This window comes from Chiloscyllium plagiosum, chromosome 7 (assembly GCF_004010195.1).
Source record: "Chiloscyllium plagiosum isolate BGI_BamShark_2017 chromosome 7, ASM401019v2, whole genome shotgun sequence".
In the NCBI taxonomy this organism is placed as follows: Eukaryota; Metazoa; Chordata; class Chondrichthyes; order Orectolobiformes; family Hemiscylliidae; genus Chiloscyllium; species Chiloscyllium plagiosum.
Genome location: NC_057716.1, coordinates 58,074,622 through 58,096,380, shown reverse-complemented (window position 1 = coordinate 58,096,380; position 21,759 = coordinate 58,074,622). Strand labels below are relative to the sequence as shown.

At 40.0% G+C, this 21,759-nt stretch overlaps 1 protein-coding gene across 1 annotated transcript in view; it reads right to left on the bottom strand.

Moving 5' to 3' along the window:
* The window catches only part of LOC122551619 (uridine phosphorylase 2-like), a 45,116-nt gene extending 23,926 nt beyond the window's left edge, over nucleotides 1-21,190 (bottom strand). The window contains exons 1-7 of the mRNA XM_043693813.1: nucleotides 20,976-21,190; nucleotides 20,748-20,839; nucleotides 20,446-20,563; nucleotides 15,287-15,445; nucleotides 8,371-8,479; nucleotides 4,391-4,600; nucleotides 3,824-3,970 (exon numbers count right to left, since the gene is read on the bottom strand). Of these exons, the coding sequence (XP_043549748.1) occupies nucleotides 3,824-3,970; nucleotides 4,391-4,600; nucleotides 8,371-8,479; nucleotides 15,287-15,445; nucleotides 20,446-20,463 (643 nt within the window). The 5' untranslated portion in view covers nucleotides 20,464-20,563; nucleotides 20,748-20,839; nucleotides 20,976-21,190. The remainder of the gene's footprint in view (nucleotides 1-3,823; nucleotides 3,971-4,390; nucleotides 4,601-8,370; nucleotides 8,480-15,286; nucleotides 15,446-20,445; nucleotides 20,564-20,747; nucleotides 20,840-20,975) is intronic.
* Nucleotides 21,191-21,759: the final 569 nt, after the last annotated feature.

The window sequence follows — 21,759 nt, the reverse complement described above, 5'->3', positions numbered from 1 at the left end:
CTTTCAATTTCCACTGTTACATTTATTATGCATCGTCACAGTATCCTACCTGAATGGACTCTCTTCCATTCTCTTAGCTTACCTCCCGATCGCATCTGCTCTAATGATGAGGCATATAGCGGGAGGTACCGGGGGAAAGGCGGTGCGTTATGCTCAGGAAAGTTTTGTTTTGGCAGTGAAGATTCCTGGCACCGTCAATGACAGGGCTCTCAGCAGGACCTTTACTTAAAACGATGAAAGGTTCACTGTTGTACTGAACTGAAAACCCAGTAGTCCTTGCATCTGCAAGTTCGTAAGGAAGCATAATCATCAGCCACAGGGTGGAATATAGGAGGAAGGAAGTATTGTTGCAGACTCTAAAGAAAGATATGGTTAGTCCACAGTCTGCGCGGGTCCAATCGCTACAAAATCGGCAGGGAACAATTGCACTGCAGAGATTGCAGAGAGGTTTCACGGGATGTTCCCTGAAGTGAGAGGTCTCAGCAAAAAGTTAACTTTTGTTTGGGGTCTGTGGAGCAGAAGAGGCTAAGGGGGCAATTGATGCAGACATAATGGTGAGTGATATAGACTGGGCCGATTGTGATAAATACTTCCGCGATGTAGGCATGTCTTAGACCAATTGAATTAAGGTTAAAGTGAAAAATGAAGCATTTCGCGAGGATCTGATGGAAAAGCAAATTACCCAGGGGATGGGTCAACTCTCTCCCCACCCCCACCCTCCTCTAGCTTATCTCTCCATGCTTCAGGCTCTCTGCCTTTATTCCTGATGAAGGGCTTTTGCCCGAAACGTCGATTTTGCCTGTCCTCGGATGCTGCCTGAATTGCTGTGCTCTTCCAGCACCACTAATCCAGAATCTGGTTTCCAGCATCTGCAGTCATTGTTTTTACCACCATGGTAGCCTCTGAACCAAGTGCAGGTATATCAGATTAGTGTTGTTTAAAGTTTGTTATTCAGCACAGGCATGTTGGGCAGAAGGATCTGTTCTTAAGCTGTATGATTCTATGTGTCTAACTCTTACCTGATGTGTTATCATCAGTGATTCTCGAGTAGGTCGTGTTGAGGGTAGGGTTACAGATTTGAAGCAGCTGAGAGTGGATTCTTTGATTGGGAAGAACAGGACAATTGGTATAGGACTGAGTGCAGCTGACAACAGGCTTTGTCATTGTCTGGGCATGACTCAGGAATACAAAGGCTGTGCTTGATCTTAATGGCTTTCATTGGAAAATTGATAGTTATTAGCCTCAGCCAAGAAAGGTAGAGTAACCTGAGGAGTGTTGTGGGAAATTTCAAATAAAATATCCATAGGGAGCAGCCTTCTCTCTGCCTGGTCACTGCCATTTATGAGTTGTTTTAGTACTCTGAGTTAAGTGTGTTTTGCCAAACTTTCAGTTCTTTTAATTTACTGCTGTGCTAGGCAGTCTATGTCAAGTTAGATGTTTGCAGGCAATGTTGCACAGATATGACATTAGCTGACCATACAATATACAGAGAGCTCTACTCCTCTTGTCAGTATAAGCACTTTTTAGCATAATTTCAATTATGCAACAAAAATATTGGAACTATATAGGAAAACTGTCAAAAATCATTTTCTGGAGAAACTTTAATATTGCAAATAAAACTGCATGGAAAGACCTCATTTTAAGAGGCCCTTCGTCTGTGGGACTTCTCTTACTCCTATTTCAAAAGGATGTACAAAAAATACAAAAAGGTGCACCCAATTTTACAAATTTTGTTATTTTGCATGAAACCTGGTACCTTGGGCTGGAGAATGAAGTAAGTTCAAGCTGCCTGAAGCATAGTTGTAAATTTCATAGAGTGACGTATTCCTGCTACCCGTAACTGAAAAATTGGTTTGTCCCTACCAGTTTATAAACTGGCCATCCGACAGTAGCATTATGTTGAGAGCAGCTTTAATTGATTCACTGTGGAATTTCTGTCCTATCTGGGAGGAAGTCCTGTCTTGGAGAGCTGCCAGTCAGCTGCTCTGTAGTTCTCACAGCACCAGATTCAAACAGTGGCCATTGCTGGGACTATAGCCAGTTCCCAAGAAAGAAAAGCAATGTAACTCAAAATCCAGTAAGTGCAGTGTTTTTGATATGCCTGGCTGGGAGGTCCTGGCACGGAGTTGCCCAGGGAAAGGGGAAAGGTGGCTGGGGGGCCAGGTTAGAGAGGCCAGCTAAGGAGGGTTAAAGGAGGGAGTCTGCTCTTGGAGGGGATGCTAATAGTGACTGGGATACCTGATGGTAAATTGTACAGTGAAAATTGCTGGGCTATTCACCTTACTCCACCTTATCTTGTCACTCAAATAATAGTCCAGCAAACTGAGGCCCTTAACTGGGTGACGTCATGGCACAGTGATTAGCAGTGCTTCCTCACAGTGCCAAGGACTCAGGTTTGATTCTAGCCTTTGGTGACTGTCTGTATGGAGTTTGCACATTCTCTCCATGTCAGTGTGGGTTTCTGCTGGGTGCTCTGGTTTTCTCCCACAGTTCAAAGATGTGCAGGCCAGATGGATTGCCCTTGTAAATGTGGGGTGGGGTCTGAGTCAGATCCTCTTCAGAGGATCAGTGCAGACTTGATGGGCCAAATGGCCCTTTTCTGCACTGTTAGGATTTTGTGATTCTATGATTTTAAGTGATCACTAATTGGCGAGTTAAGGGTCTAAGTGACGGTGGGCTGCCTGACACCTTCCCACATGTCGTAATATGGGAACAAGAGAAAGTGAGGACTGCAGATGCTGGAGATCAGAGCTTAAAAATGTGTTGCTGGAAAAGCGCAGCAGGTCAGGCAGCATCAAAGGAACAGGAGAATCAATGTTTCGGGCATAAGCCCTTCATCAGTAATCTGGGAACAGGTTGGTGTAGGTGGAAAATGTGGTGCTGGAAAAGCACAGCAGGCTAGACAGCATCCGAGGAGCAGGAGAATTGATGTTTCAGGCATAAGCCTTTGGGCATAAGCTTCCTGATGAAGAGCTTATGCCCAAAACGTCAATTCTCCTACTCCCCAGATGCTGCCTGATCTGCTGTGCTTTTCCAGCACCACATTCTAGACTCTGATCTCCAGCATCTGCAGTCCTCACTTTTTTCTGCTATAGGTGGAAATGCTACAAGCCATAAAACTGAAGCTTGGTAGGAAGCAAATGCACAGCCAACACTTAGAGTCCTCTAGTTCCCTGCACCTGTCACATCCAAGCTGTCCTGTGGCACAATCTGTGATCTGCCTCTTAATATCTATGCTTAGAAGGATAGCAGTAATATTTTTCAGCTACAATCTGAAAATAAACGTTTTTGTGGTATTAGTTTGTCAACAGATCTAACATAAATTTTTTAAGCAGTCGTATAACTGAGGTCACTGGATCCAAAACATCATCTCTGCTTTCTCTCCACAAATGCTGCCAGATCTGCTGATTTTTCCAGCAGTTTTTCTTTTTGTTAAGGTTTCTTTCTACCTCTTATCAAAGGATACATTTCATTTTTATTTGCTGGTATATGGAACCAAATTTATTTTGACAATAGATTGATAAACACAGTAATAATTGACATGGACAAGTTGTGTAATAAATTTGAGAAATTGTAGAAGAAAACAAAATCACACTTTGTCCTTAAAATTAGTCAATTTAATGCTTTTGCTTACTCACATTTTGTGGATAGATAACTGAAAGATCATTATGCAATGGAGAAGAAGAACTAAATAATAGAAATTATTAAAAACCTATTAGGCTTAGGAACTTAAGTAACCAGGAACAGATTCTTACATTTCCATAAATTATGGTTAAACGTGTGTCTATTATCCTCTGGTTATAACTTTGGAAGCAATGCTTACCTTTTAGATCACAGCTGTGGCACATAGCAGCAAAGACAGTGGACTCCATTTCAATGTTTCTGACACCAGCTTTATATGCCTTTCTCAAATACTCCAATTTTTCATCATTTGAAAATGAGCATAAAGCACCATCCAAATGTCCTTGTCCTACAACCAAGAAAAGGTACGATTTTGTCAAGTGTTTGCAATTAATTTGTGAAAATTGAATCAGTAAAGAATTATTTTAAAATTCAAGTGAACTAATTCTATTGTCTATGGGATGAAGACTTAGGTTATATATTCCCGAGTTCTGAGGAAGGGTCACTGGACCCGAAATGTTAACTTTGATTTCTCTTTACAGCCGCTGTCAGACCTGCTGAGCTTTTCCGTCAACTTCTGTTTTTGTTTCTGATTTACAGCATCTGCAGTTCTTTTGGTTTTTATGGATTACCTCTCTGTTAGCCCCAGAAATAATAGACTACATTGCTTATAGAGGGTTAAAATGTAATATCATTTTTTTGTATCAAGGTTTTTGCTTGTTTCATATAGGATTGATAAGTTTATCCTGTGTGTTTTTTTTTAAATTACCTTCATAGAAATCATAGGTGCACATAGTGTTTCCAATGATAACAGGATAATCATCAATCTCCCTGCCACAGTTCAATAATTCTTGTGCTAGATCCTTGTCCAATTCAGTGCTTCGCGTAATTATTTTTCCCAGAACCACTTGTTCAAACTTAGGCTGAAAGAATGAATCTACAGCTGTACCTGTAATGACCACAGTTCCAGGATCCAACCCTGAAGAACAAGCACAGTTTGATAATAAAATGCTGACATTTAATACAGTTTAAATGACAATGTAAGAGAGGATTACTGTGTTGCATCATGTCATATATTATCACTTTCTCAGATTAAATTTTCCAGACGAAGCTCATAGAATTAGGAGGCGCATATTTAAGACAGATGAGTTTTTTTTTCTCAGGGGTTGTGAATTTTTAAAATTCTTTTCATTCACTTGTGGGATGGTGGGCATCCCTGGTAGGCCAGCATTTTTATTGCCCATTCCTGTTTGCCCTTGAGAAGATGGTGGTGAGTTGCCGTCTTGAACTGCTTCAGTCTGCTGCACTCTACCATTAGGGAGAGAATTCCAGGATTTTGACCCAGCAACAGCGAAGGAACAGCAATATATTTACAAGTCAGGATGGTGAGTGGCTTGGAGAGGAACTTGAAGGTGATGGTGTTCCCATATATCTGCTGCTCTTGTCCTTCTAGGTGGAAGTGTTTGTGGGTTTGGAAGTGTTTGCTGCTGAGGATCTTTGGTGAATTTCTGTAGTGCATCTTGTAGATAGTACACTCTGCTGCTACTGAGCATCAGTGGTGAAGTCAAAAAGGGATGGGACATACACAGTTCAGGTAATCTGTGACTGATCATGTTCTGTCCATGCATTGGAACCCAGTTTGAGGTCAGGATTTTTGGTTCATGCACAAGGTGTATTAGCTAGCAAAGATTAATCCGTGGTGATTCTTAGTGGTTCAGAATACAGGTAAAGAAGATTAAAGGTAGAAGTACAACTTTAGTCATCAGAAGAGAATAAAAGGCGTATGCCCAGTCAACTGATGTCACAAACCGGTGTCCCAAGTGTATCAACTGAAAACTACTACATCAATAAGTATAATTTCCTTTATGGCTTCTATGATAAATTAATAAATTCCATAGAACTTATGAAATCATACCTACCCAGAATGAATGTTGTAACTAATCAAGGCTGTTAAGCTGGGTCAGTGTAACTCACTTCTATAATTATATTTGGGAGTTACAATCAAGTTAACATTATTGTAAGATTTTAGGATTCATTTTATCAAATGGCACCTATTCAGAAAAGACTTACTTGCTGAAATTCAGTTGGACTTAGGCCAGGGCTGCTCAGCTCCTGGTCACATTCCACCCTTGGTCCAAAAGTGGATAAAAGAGCTGAACTCATGAGATGAGATGAGAATGACTGGCCTTGGCATCAAGGCCATATTTGACTGGGTTTTGCATCGAGATGCTGCAGCAAAATGGTGATTCGCATCATTAAATCCCCACTATTAACATTCTGGAAGTTTAGAGCAAGTCAGTGGCTTGGAATAGTGCAGGGAATAACTCACTTCCTGATGTTCCAAAGCCTGTGTACATCTAAAAGGCACGGTCAGGAATATGATGGAATACGCTCCATTTGCCTGGATGAATGCAGAGCCAGCAAAACCCAAAAAAAGCTCAACACCCCAATCAAATTGGGTAGCTTGATTGGATACATCCACTACCCTAAACAATTCACTCCCTCTACCACTGATATGCAGTGGCAACAATGTGTACAATCTGTGGTGCACTGTAGCAGCTCACACAGGTTCTTTCGACTGCCTTCCAAATCTATGATGTCTACCATCTAGAAGGTCTTCAGATGCATGGGAACACCACCACTGTCAGCTTCTCTCCAAGCTACACACCATCCTGATTTGGAATTATATCACTGTTCCTTTACTTTGGCTGCTTCATAATCCTGAAACTCCATCACTTACAGCATGTGGGCAAACCTACATCTGTGGGACTGCATCAGTTCAAGAAAGCAGCTCACCACCAACTTCTTAATACTGATTAAGATGGTCAATAAATTCTGGCCTGGCCAGCACTGCCCAAAACCCATGAAAGAATAAAAATAATGCACAGCTCTAGGAACTCCATTTAGAGATTGAAAATATCTCTGTTACATTCCTAGTACTCCTTGATCCCACATTCAGTAACTGAGCTTCTTCACAATTGTATAAGAAGAAATGAGAGAATTACATTTGGAGCGTGTCTTTCATGAAGTCAGACCATTCCAATGTACTCACAGTGAATGATGTACTTTTGAAGTGTATCCAGCATTGTAATGCAGGGAAATATGGCAGATAAATCTCGGCACAACATCGTGGGCCAAAGGGCCTGTTCTGTGCTGTACCTTTCTATGTTCTATGTTCTATAATTGATCATCAAAAAGGATGTAGAGAATATGGATAACAGAAATGTCATTATCCAGCATATTTAATATATAGGGCAGAAATTTACAAGAATCAGAAAGCAGAACACTGCAGATGCTAGAAATCTGAAATAAAAGCAAAATGTTGGATCAGACTCTCAGATGCTGCTTAACCTGCTGATATTTTTTTCCCAATCAGTTCTGCTTTTATGAAGTTACGATAGTTTAATGAATAGGAAGGCATTAGCGGGATGAGGGCCATTTGCTGCCAAATGGGACTAGATTAATTTAGGTCATCTGGTCGGCATGGATGAGTTGGATTGAAGTGTCTGTTTTCATGCTGTACAGCTCTATGACTCTATAAACACAAAGTTGAGATAGTTTGATTGCAGAAAACCCGGTCAGACTCCATTTTTTGAGCATTCTGTTCAGTTCTGGGCACAGGACCTCAAACAATATATATTGGCTTTGAAGGGATTACAGTCTAGATACAGACACATTTGAGTCATGTCATGGAGGTTTGAGTCCGGTTTAGTAGACAATCAGAGGAAACCTCAATTTGTAACCACTGAAATGTATGATACCAGTTAGCTCAAGTTAGGGCAGCAGGTTAAGTGACGTTCACTGGCATTCTTAAAAGCTGTTTTAACATGTCTTTTATGACACAATCTTAATTTGCATTGAGATTTTGCTGTCATTGCAGAAAAACAAGAAAGAGCAAATTGTCCTTCATCCCTTTTTAGCAAAGTTTTAGGAATTATGTATATATTATATCTAGTATCTATCTGATACAAGATTTAATGAACAATGAGACAGAAGATTCTTTAAATTTGAAATCAGTACCTTTGACATCTCTGTTGAGACTTTTAAGATCATGAACCACACTTGGAGGCACCAATTATTAAATGCTATCAGTTAATACATTGCTCAAGATGATCAGGAAGTTTAATTGTTTGAATACAATGTGAAAAGAACAAGGTAATATTTTCAGAAATGTTTTCAGACCATTAAAGGCCATCCCATATGTCAATAGGGATGATATCATAGAGAATGTGTGCAGCTGATAACATTGCCTCACTTGTCTTTGGATAGATTTTGGTTCAATGCATGTTTCATTTACTCTACTGGGGACCTTGGCGCTGGAATACATGAGAAAAATGATAATAAAGACAGTCTTGGCTTCTGCAACACTTTTCTCCATCCACTCTGCCTGCTCACATGTCCCTTTCACAGAATCTTGGTGACGTTCCCTCCATATTACTTATCTGAGTGTTGGTGGTGATCTCTTACCTTCTCAGACTGTAATCCCTACTTTTGAAATCATATAGAAATCATCCCAGATATCAGAAAATATTGCTTCCGCTTCCTTAATAACACCCACCTCTACATTTAGTTTACTGTTTCCAAAACCTCTGTCCATGCTGACTTCCAAAATACCCTATTCCAATGCTATGTTGGTTGTTCTCCACCCTCTTTGCTCCGTAAACTTTAATTTATTTAAGCTTCCTGCTGTTAATTTAAGGTAAGAGTGGGAAAGGAGTGAGAACTAGATTAACACATTTTTTGACATACCTATACCACCTGATGTTCCCATACGTGTGATAGTAACATCACGGCACTTGGCGTGGTGAAGTAATTTAATAAGTTCATGAAGCATGATTGATGGCACACCCATTCCATGCTGCAAACATTTAAATAGATTTGAATCAACAGTTTGTTCATTTTGTTCTTGGTATCAGAAAACAAGGACGGGTAGAACAAATACTGTTTCATAACTCTCTCTTATTCATATCCTTAACTTTGTTGATGCAAGCATTGTTTTGGAAAATATCTGAAGCATCAAAGTCAGGAGATACAAATTGAAAAATGGTGGGTGAGTTTCTGTTGGGCATTTCCTGCCTCGCCCCTGCAATATCAGCAGATGTTTGGCAGAAAGCGAGTTTTGGCACGCCAATGTAGTTTCCATCAAACCCTTGACAAAATTACATCCACAATATAGGAGAACAAATTATCTCTGATATATGACAAGACTAATATATAAGACACAATTTGTTTATAACGAAAGGGAGAATTGTAATATATTTCATTAAAAATCTAGGGTAATATGTGTACTTGCTGTAAATAACCTTATTTTCATGATTTATGGAAATATTATAATGCCAGTATTTATCTTTGAAACTGTCAAAATGAACCTTTTGTAATGTTATTTCCCCATGTAAGTAATTGTTTTAGTAATAGTATGGTGTGGCAAGGATCGATCCACTCTGAATATTTTTTGAAGAACATTTTGCTTATGACAAAAAGCCAAAATTTTTAATGTTTAAATTGTGCTTTCAAACAAAATTATAAATATAAAAGTTACCCATATGGCTGTTGAGTGATTAAAATTTATTTGCATCCATCTTGGTCTAGCCTGTTTATATATACTTAGAAACAAGGCACCATTAAATTGTCACACTGAAGACATCTAAACACAAATGTTCAAGTTCTTAAAAATTGAAATAATCTAAATGTTAACCTTTACAGGAAGGTGTGCAACTTGTATACCATAGGATTACAGAATATAATAATTTTATAAACATCATAATAAAATATTCTGAAATATCTGTCCCACATTTATGTTTTAATTTTCTATAACAAACAATCTTCTACCAATGCTAAGATGTCCCATCAACATAAACCACTTTCCTAGATTCTGGGGCTGCTCCAAGCAGCACCAGTTTCACATTTTAATTTCTCAATACCAATGCACTGGAATCTCCCTGCAAGTATCAAATCAGATTGTAGGACTCTCAAAAGGTATTGTGAGATTTTGAGACATCTATCCACTGTTGCCAAATTCCAGGCACCCACTCCACTATTCTTCAATCTCAGCATATCCTCCCACTGAGAAATCAGTGTTCCTGGTAGAAGGTGGCCACCTTCTATCTTGTAATATATTGATTTATGTGATGGTGGTCAACTCTGTGTAAACCATTGCCTTATGTGGCTCAGAAGACCCACTCCAGCATGGCAGTCTCTTTTATCAGCTGAGGATGAAGGCACTAGACTGAGAAAGTGCAGGATTTGGTGTTTTCTGTTTTCTCTGGGACTCTTCTCAGCAGCTGAACTTTCCATCCCTGCTCACCTCTTCCAGTGTCCTCGCTGTCAGCCTGCAAAGATCATGGTTGTCAACACTGTCTCTCAGTTATCAGTGTCAATATCAGATCTTCATATCCTCTTGCAATTGTCCTTTTAAGTATAGATTCAGATACCCAAAGGGTCATGAGTCAGTGGTCAGTTCACCATGCAGGAGGACTTTGGGTATATAGTTATCAACCATCCAATGAGTGTGACTGATCAAGCAGAAATGTTGTTTTCTTAGCAGTGACTGTATGCTGATGGAATGAGCATGACTCAAGGTTTCGGAGTTGTCTCAGTTTCAACACTTCAAAGGAGTGCCTTGAGGATACATACTTGATAGACTCACAGTGTGGTGTACTGTGTGGTACAACACTTGCACTTCTTTAAAAAATAACTGACTCACTGTGAGTACTCCATGTTTTACGGTCTTGCACAGGGCTTTGCTGAGACCATATCGACATACTTTTTATTTACCATACTTATCACTTGCCATTTGAGAAATACTTTATACATTTGTTCCTTCACATTTTCCATACTATGTTCCATTTGCTATTTTCTTGCCAAAAACTAAGTCTATCCAAATCCTCTTGAAACCACTTTGCATCTTCTTAACAGCATACATTTCCACTTAGCCCTGTATTATCGACAAACTTAGTATTTTACATTTAGCCATTTCTAAATGATTCATTTATATTGTGAACAACTAGAGCCCAAGAACGTATCCTTGCAGGACCCCACCAGAAACAAATTACCAATGCAAGAATGACCCATTTATTCCTGTTCTGTTTTCTACCTCTTAACTAATTCATAATCTGTAGCAGTTTCTTACTTCCTAGTCCATGTGCTTTAATTTTGCAAACTAACCTCATGTGGGGGACTTTATCCAAAGCCTTTTGAAAATCCAAGCACACTACATCCATTGTCTTGGCTTTATCAATTTGTTCATGTAATCGTCAAAAGTCTCCATTAGGTTCATCAAATACAATTTTCCATTCACAAGTCTATGCTGACTATGCCCAATCAGATAATTACTGCTCAAACGTGCATTAAACACAATTTTTATAATAGATTCTAGCATTTATCACTACAACTGATGTAACACCAATAGGTCTACTGTTCCCCAAATTTGCCACCTTTTGATTGGCATGGACTATTCCAAAATCTATATGATTTTGGAAGATGATGACCAATGCATCCACTGTCTTCATATCTACCTCTCTCAACACTCAGGGACGTAAGACTGGACCTTGTTTTTTCACACAAGACTGAGTTGTGTTGAATTTCTTACTGAGCAGCAGACCAAGTTTTCTTGTGTTTTATTATATATACCTCATTACTTCCCTAATACATTCCTCTGACAACTCTCACCAATTTCTATCCTGTCTTACCATGCACCATTCCCAGAACAAGGTGCTGCTCACCAGTGTCCTTTGTGCTCATGTCTTCTTGAAAAGGCTGTTGTGTACCCAGACAAGCCCTGTCAGTCCAGAGCTGTCCTGCACAGTTACTGACATTTGCCCAGGACATAGCAGATGGGGGAAATTGACACCCACTTTCTGGTCAGGGCACTAGAGGTCTTGCTGGACAGTGTGGTATGGTCGTGGAATTCTGTCTTCCACCAGTACCAGCAGTGGAGGCCACAACACCAGACCATGCCAGCCTCATCCATGATTGCCAATTGACTTGAAGAAGTCTCAGCTATCTGGGAGAATACCCAGCAATGTAGGGAGAAGGTTAATGCCCTGTTATATTCCATAGTGTAAGTGCCACTATCTTCTCCGATATCTCACACTCAATCTGTCTCGGCTACCGTACTCACCTCTTATCAAGGCTTATGTTCTATCTCTCTCACTGTAGGCTGTAACATCTTCCTCAGTCACTCAGACCTATTCCAACATGAGGTGAATTGGTCTGTTAACAAGACGCTTAACAAACGCCAATCCCTGTCATATGACTTCTTGCCGCTGCCTAGCAAGAAAATCATTGTACTGCTTATGAAAAACATAAAAGAATGTATAAGTTCCTCCTGACTTTGAGGTGAACTTGTCTCCACTTGTTGCTAAATTCTGCCACATATCTTGCCTTAGTCCATGGCATTCAAGTCCTTTTAAGATTCCACCTGTAGAATATCAGGTCCTGAAGGCTCATTAGCCTTCATTTTCTTTCTCCAACATAATCTTCTTAATAGTCATAATTTCCTTTAATTCCTTATTCTTTCCAATATCTTAGATCTCTAAAGTTGGGAGATTTTCGAATCTTTCTCAGTGAAGACAGACACAAAGTAATCATCTTTCCTTTCAGTCATTTCTTTACTCTCCACTATGAACTCCCCTGACTTAAATGACTTCGCCAAATATTTCCTTTTAATGTACCTAAAGAAGCTTGTATTTTCTTCATTTCCTCCCTTTCTTTAGAAGTTCCCTGGTGCTCCTTTGCTGAATTTTAAACTACTCCCAATCCTCGGATTTACTATTGTTTCTGGCAACTGTATAAACCCTTTCTTTTAATCTTTTACAATACTTAACTACTTGATTAGCCACAGTTGACTGACCTTTTTAGATTTTGTATTTTGAAAAGTGCTTTGGAAATTGTTGACTTCCACAAGTTTCATGTGTTCCCAGCATTCAGATGAAGGTTAGCTTTAACTCAGCATCTTACATTGTCAGCCCCTCTCATTGCGATTACTTACATGTGGTGCCCTAAAATACTTTCTTCTTCTTTATCAGTCTCATGGGACGGAAACATCAGGAAGTGGCGAGGGTGTCACTGATGGGCCCAATAGATTGGCTCTTGTTGCAGGATATCTGTCCATGTGCAATCACATGTCAGCATACAATTGGGTACTTGTGCATGAATCACGTGATGCAGCAGACTGGAAGCCCATGATTATCTCATGTGGTCTAGGGTCTAAGCACCACATTTACAGGGCACCAAACAATCAGTCATTCCCTGTAAGCTGCAAGCATTATTTGTGCTCGTCTGATTAATCCTTCTATTTGAAAGCATATTTGCAAGCCAGCCATCTACGAATGGTAGCATTCCTGGAGTAGACAGTTCCAAGTGTTGTTAGGTGGCTATATTCAATTCTCTCTGGAAATAGTGGGTGGAGTTTATTGCAACGTTTTCAATATGTCACTCAAGACAGTTCAAGGTTGACTGAAATTACATATTTGGGGAAAGTCATTTTGTGAGAGTGTCAGAGAAAGATATCACCTCCATGTTAGGCAGTGCTGCTTTTTGGCTGTACTGTTGAAAAGGCACTATGCAGAGTCAGTGGAAGTGCGGCCTCAGTGAATTGGCTATGTGTTGTTAGAACTAAGGAAGAAGTTTTAGGAGAGTTCGTAGGCAGCTAAGAGTTGGAGTCAGGGCTCAGGAAAACTGCTGGGATTGTATTGTACATTTTATTATTATTTTAGCATTATCTAGTAAATTTTATTGTTGTTTATTTAAAACCATGGAATCTTGTGGCTTTGTCTGCTCATTCAGTCCCAAAGACGTCCCACATTGTTGACTTGAAAAATAAAAATTACTGGTGCCTAGCCAGATTATAACAAATTTGTGTTCTGGTCCAGGATGATAACACTCTCTAAGGGGAGGTTTTGAGAACTGTCATACCTTCTCCACCTGGTGATCCCTGGATCTGTTAGCACCCATACAGAAGTGGCAATGCCTAAATGCAGGCAAAGCATGGCCCCATAGTTCAATGATCCTCCTTAAAATGTCTCTTCCAGTCTATTAGGAATGGCATACAGTACTGATTTCCTGAGATAGCAGCAGAAGGTCTTGTGTCCAGTTCTGACCCCTATGACAAGTGGGATGCTCATACTTAGCATCAGCCATACCACAGTCACCATCCGTGGTCAACTTCATCCCTCATGATTCACTGCAGATTCTCTGCTTGTCCACATAGCCCATGACTATGAACACGCAGTGGAACTAGAACTAGAAACCATCACCCTGTATACTGCAGCAATAATCTTTGATTTCCCCTCCAACCTCACTCCTACACCCCTGCACTGCTTTCAGTCACCAATTCTACCAATTCCCCTGTTACTTTGATCAGCTACCATTAACCCTTGAATTTCCCTCAAGTGCAATGGGAGTGCCTTCTCACTACCCTTGACCTGCTACCCATCATCCTTGACATTCCCCATTACCTTCAACTTTCAGGACTTCACCATTAATATTCCTTGTACAACAGCTGATTTCTTACAATCAATCTGACCTACTTTCAACACTGATCGTCTCTGTGTAATCCAGCTTTTGCCTCTCCTCACATAATATTCTGCTGGGCTGCCATTTCCGTCCCTTCCTCCCTCGGTCAGCCATGCCAAGTTCACCTTCTGTCACTCGATTTCAATTCTCCTTTGTTCAATAGCTGAACAAAATTCCCCAGAAAAGCAAAAGCAACTTTTACTCACTCCAAATCCACCAGTAAGACTACCTTACCTGTTGCACACCACATTTTATCAACTGTGAATCTAAAGTCAAATGTTTCTCATTCCCTGATTACTTAATTGAAAAGGGACACAATACTTTTTAGTGAGCATGCATGACATGCAAATGTATTAAAAAGCGATTCCAATGCTTGTTACCTTGTCCCTTAAACCTATCTTTAACCACCTTGTCTTCCTGCAGCTACAGCCTTCCATATCATTTCCTATCTCCTAAACCCTGAACTAATGATTCTCCACCAATCTTAATTATTACTCTCCTTTCCTGCAAAGCTAATATAGCAAAGGGCAACAGTGGAAGGAAGATGATGGTGGTGATGAGGACTACATTATTAAGAGTTGCAACTGCATGATATCGCCAACTTGATAAAAAAACAAAAGAAAAGGATCTTATTGCATGTGCTCCTGCGAGGTGCTAAATAAAAGTAGCATGATGGAATGTCTGAAAATCTACAAATAACCTCGTCCTGTGAAGAACAATCAGAAGCAAGCAATACCGTCTCTAGGCAGAATATTTTAAAATAAAGTTTACACAATAATTTCCTATCTACAGAAAGTTCCAGAAGCCTGTTTTAAACATATAACTATGAGAACTATTGCATCTGACTGGACCGCATCTACTTTATCCTGGGTTCAGCTCCAGAAAACATTCATCTGCTGCATTTCCAGCTTTTACTTTGACAAATTCAAATCAGACCAACACTAAGTAACTTGGAGAACAGATTGTTGGAATCTCAGGCTCATGTGCAAACTTGAGGAAAATATTTAAATGAGGAGGTTAGGTAGAAAAGAATTCCACCTGAATTTCCTCATAAAGAAGAAATTACTAAAACTGTTTCTGCAGGGCAGACATGCCCAAATGATAAAGAAATTCACCCACCAAATCACTTCATAAAACTCTGAATACTTACACTTATGGACAATACAGGGCCAGTTTTGTACATATTGTATCTGTCAGTCCCTGCACAAATATCCAGGAGGTCACTGTCACTTTCATTTAGTCCAAGTTCCGTATGCATGAACTGTGCAAAAGCTTTCATCCGGTTTGCACTGCCTCCGACACAAACAAACTGAAAAATACAGGACCAAATTTCAGATTCTACATTAAGTCAATATAATGTTTTAACTCTATTTGTAATTTCCCAAACAGTTCATCTTAAGACTATATTGTACTTCCATGTATTTCCTCTTTAGGTAGGGTCTATCAGTTTCCATAGCTTTCATGCATCCATTACCATTCCCATTATAAACCCCTAAGACTTTCCATTATCAGCCACCAAGAATGAAAACTGCAGATTCAGGAAAATCCTACATTAAGTTATGTTTAGCTCTTCACTATATTTCATGTGAATTTTTTTTGATTAAAATCCACTCTTCAATTCCTGGACTGATCTCTCAACCTGTTTTTTCCTGTAGAAATGCTCCCAAACTATGTGATCCCTTCATTCCCTTTCATTCATTCATTAAAAATGGGCATTGTTAGCTGGGTTGCATTTATTGCCCATCCCTAGTTGCCCTTGAGAAGATGATGGTGACCAACCTGCATAAATTGCTGAAGTCCATTTGGTGTAGGTACACCTGTGATGCCATTTAGGAGGGAGTTATAGGATTTGGACCCAGTGACCGTCGAGAAATGATGATATATTTTCATGTCAGGGTGATGTGTGATTTGGAGGGGAACTTACAGATGGTGGTGTTCCTATGTACCTGCTGCCCTTATAGATGGTCGTGATTATAGGTTGGAAGATGCTATCTAAGGAGCTTTGGTGAATTTCTGTATTGTATCTTGTATTTGGTGCACACTGCTGCTACTGAGTGTTGTTGGTGGAAGGAGTGGATGTTTGTGGATGTTTTATTTTGAGTGGTGTCAAACTTCTTGAGTATTTTTAGAGATGCACCTATCCAGGTAAGTGGGGAGTTTTCCATCACATGCTTGACTTGTGCCTTGTGGATAGGTTTTGAGGAGTCAGGATGCAAGTTATTTCCTGAAATATTCCCACTTGTGATCTTATGATGGCAGGCCCAGAGGATCAAAACAGAGATTTCACTGATACGTGAGGTCTGGGTGTTGACAACTGAGTATACAGTGGTAATTCATGAAATACTTGATAGGAAAAGAGATTATGGATAGTCATCAGATAATTCTTTGTGCTCTCTACCCCAGGTCCTTGCATCAAGTCTAAAAGCAAGAAGAAGAAACAGTTTTCCTCCAGCTCCAACTCCACCTTCACTTTAAGTACTACCTCTAAGGATGATGGTTCAGAAGACCTAGAGGAAAAACCATCACAGCCTTCACCAGCTCAGAGACATTCAGCTCACTGGGTATACATTCCAGATTAGGCTCAGAGTCAGTCTGTTGAATACATCACTGACACATGGTGATAGCAATGGAGGATGTGAGTGCTGATGTCTCTGACATTTGAATGACTGTTAGAGGCCAGGACTCTACAGAGACCCTCACAGTGATGCAGAGTGTTTGAAATTGACCATAAGAGATTTCATGGAGATATGGAGGCTTGGCAGGAATACTAGAGGTTATGTGTAGACTTTTACAGAAGGAGTTTAGATCAGAGTGGTGCTGGAAAAGCACAGCTTGTCAGGCAGCATCCGAGGAGCAGGAAAATCGATGTTTCGGGCTCAGGAAACCCTGATGATGGGCTTTTGCCAGAAATGTCGATTTTCCTGCTCCTCAGATGCTGCCTAACCTGCTGTGCTTTTCCAGCATCACTTCCATCTAAACTCTGGTTTCCAGCACCTGCAGTCCTCACTTTTGCCTTCTACAAAAGGAGAGTTAATCTGTCCAAAGTTGTTTTCTATTTTGGCTCCAGAATGTGAATGCTTGGCTGCTCTTGTGGAAAAGATGGCAACTAGTTTAGACAACCAGATACAGATAAACAGGCCATGGGAGCTGGACATGTGCTCAAACTTGTACTCCATCATTGTAGCCAATGTGGCAGTAGCTAGGCAAAAGTGATAGAAAACACATTGACCTTGTTCCAGGTGTCCCTTCTCCCAAAGTATGTGCCATCATGCACTGAAGGGAGGAAGGGCTAGCAAGCCATCTTTGAGGCCTCATCTCAGAGACACTCCAAGGGTGATCTTCCTCTGTTAGAGTCCCATCACCTCCAAAATGAGGCTAAAGACACTGCAGGAGAAGCACAGCAGGCTGAAGCTCTTTAGGTTTGGGCCAAAAAATTACGGCTGTCAAGGTCATCTCAGGTAACAAGATATACTTACTTCTTGTTCTCACAATTTAACTAAATATCAGGGAATCACCTTAGTTGGCCAAATGCGCAGATCATTAGCTCCACCCAAAGCAATCTTTCTCTCTTTTCAAGGAATTGCGTTTTTAGAGCAACTGCTTCAAAAAAGCTTGTAAGGGGTGGTGCATGTTACTTTTCACCTTCTAGGGCACATAAAATATAGTACAATGAAAGCTATGTAGGTTAATCTGATCTTAGAGTGAGATAAAAGGTCAGCCCAACATTGAGGGCTGAAGGGCCTATGCTGTGCTGTACTGTTCTGTGTTTTATGTTCTATGTCCATCAATCTTGACCACCAAATATAACCTTTCCTCTCCTTTCTGTTATCCTTGAACCTACCTCGCATTGGCCTTAAACCTGTAATCATTATCCTACACATTCCTTCTCTCATCGCTGGCCCTACATCTCACCAACACAATATCTGCTTTGACGCTGAGCCCCTATTAACTACCTCACTTCTTTTCTATAATCCCCACCCCCTACCATGAAATCAATTGATCCTGACCTAGGACTTTTTTACCCATCACATCTCATCCCTCCACTGCCCCCTCCTTCACCATCAATGCGACTGGCCTCTTTGCTTCCCAGTACTCTCAGTCCAGCTCACAGGACCCCACCATTGAGTGCTCTAGCCCCACTTATCTCTTCTCCAATCAGCCATCCTAGAACATCCTTCATCCAATCGATGAACAGAACTCCCACACTTGTGATGCTGGGATCCATCCTCCACCACAACTCCCTACACGAAATTTCTCCCTGCCTCTCTTTCTTTCTCAGTCCCTGTCACCCTCCCTCTCACTCTGAACTTCTCTCTCTCTCTCTCCCTCTGCTGCTCCATCCCTTCCTTTCACCATTCCCCTTAGATTGCCACCGACCTGCGTTCCCGCCTTCCTCACTGCTTCTAACCATTCTGGTTAGACTGGCATCTGCCTCCCTACCTTCCTTTCCTCCCTTCCTTAGACAGCCCAATTTTCTCTTGACTGCCACTACCCGATCTCAATGATCGCCTCATAGAGTCATAGAGATGTACAGCATGGAAACAGACCCTTTGGTCCAACCCATCCATGCCAACCAGATATCCCAACCCAATCTAGTCCCACCTGCCAGCACCCGGCCCATATCCCTCCAAATCCTTCCTATTCATATACCCATCCAAATGCCTTTTAAATGTTATAATTGTACCAGCGTCCACCACTTCCTCTGGTAGCTCATTCCATACACGTACCACCCTCTAGTTGCCCTTAGGTCTCTTTTATATCTTTCCCCTCTCACCCTAAACCTATGCCCTCTAGTTCTGGACTCCCCCACCTCAGGGAAAAGACTTCGTCTATTTATCCTATCCATGCCCCTCATAATTTTGTAAACCTCTATCAGGTCATCCGTTCGCCTCCGACACTCCATGGAAAACAGCCCCAGCCTGTTCAGCCTATCCCTTTAGCTCAAATCCTCCAATCCTGGCACCATCTTTGTATTTCTTTTCTGAACCCTTTCAAGTTTTACAACATCTTTCCGATAGGAAGGAGACCAGAATTGCACACAATATTCCAACAGTGGCCTAACCAATGTCCTGTACAGCCACAACATGACTTCCCAACTCCTGTACTTAATACTCTGACCAATAAAGGAAAGCATACCAAATGCCTTCTTCACTGTCCTATCTACCTGCGACTCCACTTTCAAGGAGCTATGAACCTGCACTCCAAGGTCTCTTTGTTTAGCAACAGTCCCTAGGACCTTACCATAAAGTGTATAAGTCCTGCTAAGATTTGCTTTCCCAAAATGCAGCACCTCGCATTTATCTGAATTAAACTCCATCTGCCACTTCTCAGCCCACTGGCCCATCTGATCAAGATCCTGCCTCAATGAACAGTGGTCAAATGAAGGAAATAACCATTTATACTCATTCTAGAACGCTGACTACTTTGCTGAACAACAGTCACTAGACTTGAAACATTGACTTTGCTTTCTCTCCACAGATGCTGCCAAATCTGTGGATCTTCTCCAGCAATTTCTGCTTTTGTTTCAGATTTCCAGCATCTGCAGTGTTTTGTTTTACATTAGACTACCTTGCCTTTGCATACCATTTCTTTGCATTTATGAATCTGCAGGTACATAATTCTCATTTGTGGATAACTTAATTAGACAGGTCCAAGGAAATCTGGTGAGATTCTCTTTGAATGAATATGCATGATATGCAGACACAATCACACACTTGCTGTCAGGAAACTCAAACCACCATCGAACCTCGCAGATCTTAATACAATAGTTTCACCCCACCATCGGGAAGCTGATTTTTAACTACACAAAATTTAGCGACCCACCTACTTTGATTCCCTCTCCGAGAGAATCATAAATTTCCATCTACTGTAATTATCAACTGCATTACAAAAAGTGAATAAGTGTTTGTAACAAGAGTTACAAGAGTTTGTTGTAAGCAATATTAAATGATATTAATTTAACTAAATGATACATCAAGGAAGTGAAATTCCAATATTTTACATTTACACCCATTTCTGAAGTTTTTTCAAAAATTATTCAGTGCTAGGAAGCCTGATTGGGATACAGGGGTAATGTAGGAAAGGAAGTAATGGCATTATTATAAATTCTTGTGAACTGGGCGAGATGCTCAATTATCATGTATTATTTGTCTCAATACACATAATTTTTCCCTCTCAATTTAATTTATTTAGGCATTACCATTTTTGTTCATTTCCTTGTCCAAAAGAAAAAAAATGCTAAGGTAAAGGATAATTTTTATTGCTTTCTCCTGGCTGCTCTGTTCTGTCCCACTATAAATAACTGCCTACCTTCACGTCTCCAAACATTGCTTAAAGATTGTGTGTTTTTGTTCCCAAATCAAAATGATTCAGTAAGTCTTCAGGCATTGAGGACAAATGTGGGTTCTTTACATGTACTACACCATTTCTGAAATAATTGAAAAAAAAATTAACATTAGTTTCAATAATCATTTCTAATATTGCATATTACACAACAAGATATTACTTCGTTAGAAAGAAAATCACAATCTCTTTTAGTTCATCATAAACAAGGGGAAAGTATAAAATGGTATCTTCAAGCTGAGTTATGAAGGAAACCAGAAAGTACTCACTCTCTATAGTCCTTTTGTTCATTTGCAATCGCTTCAGAATTATTGGTTAAAATTAGTGCCATCCTGATCCCTTCCAGTATGTACTAAATAATCTGCAGAAATTTGAATAAAAGTTATTATCAACAGTAAGTTAAGGTAAGTCAATTCTAAATAAAATGGTTTAACTAATCTAAATTCTTATAAATACTTAAATTAATGACAAATTTTCAAATAGGAACAAAAGCTTACAGTTAAATATAGAATTTTAAAATGTCCTGAAAAATACAGAAAACTGCTAGAAACTGATAAAGATTCTTCTTTAGTTTCTAGGTTCAGTTGTCCTAGTTTACATCCTTATGAATAGCATCGAAGTGACAAGTCCATTTTATGTACACTCTGCTTTGATACGCAGCAGGTACAGCACTGTTGTTTTTCAATCCATTGGTTGCTTATTTCTGCTTGACCTGACGAGATACACAGTGACGCTCAATATCAGGAATTCAAAATAAACACATAGCTTGAGAGGCCATTGACACAAAGTTCCTGATGTAACTACGTTAACTAACAGCAGGTTTATTTTTTCACAATACCAATGAGTAACTGATAGGCCTTTGATCCTTTAGCACTTCAGATATATCAATGTAACAAAAGGTGATTTTAAATGGAGCTACATTGTCATATAACACTAACTGGGAGTTTCTTCAATCAGAAATAAGTACAGAAATATTACACTGTGCCTATATGACTTTAAAAGGGAAAAAATAACAAATGTGCCTAAGTTATAAATAATACAAAACAGCAGAAATGCAATAGCAGAACATTCAGAACAGAATTGGAAACTCAGCTATGAGGTCAATGGCAGGTCCCACATAATTTGAACAATGGCTTAAGTCAAACAACTGGTTAAGGATGAATACTCAGTGGCAACATAAACCTAAAGAAATTTATAATTAATGACACAGTGAAGAGAAGAGCTATTCAATGGATGGATTATTGAAGTAATTGGCTCATTGCTCAGCGCAAGGAGATAAAG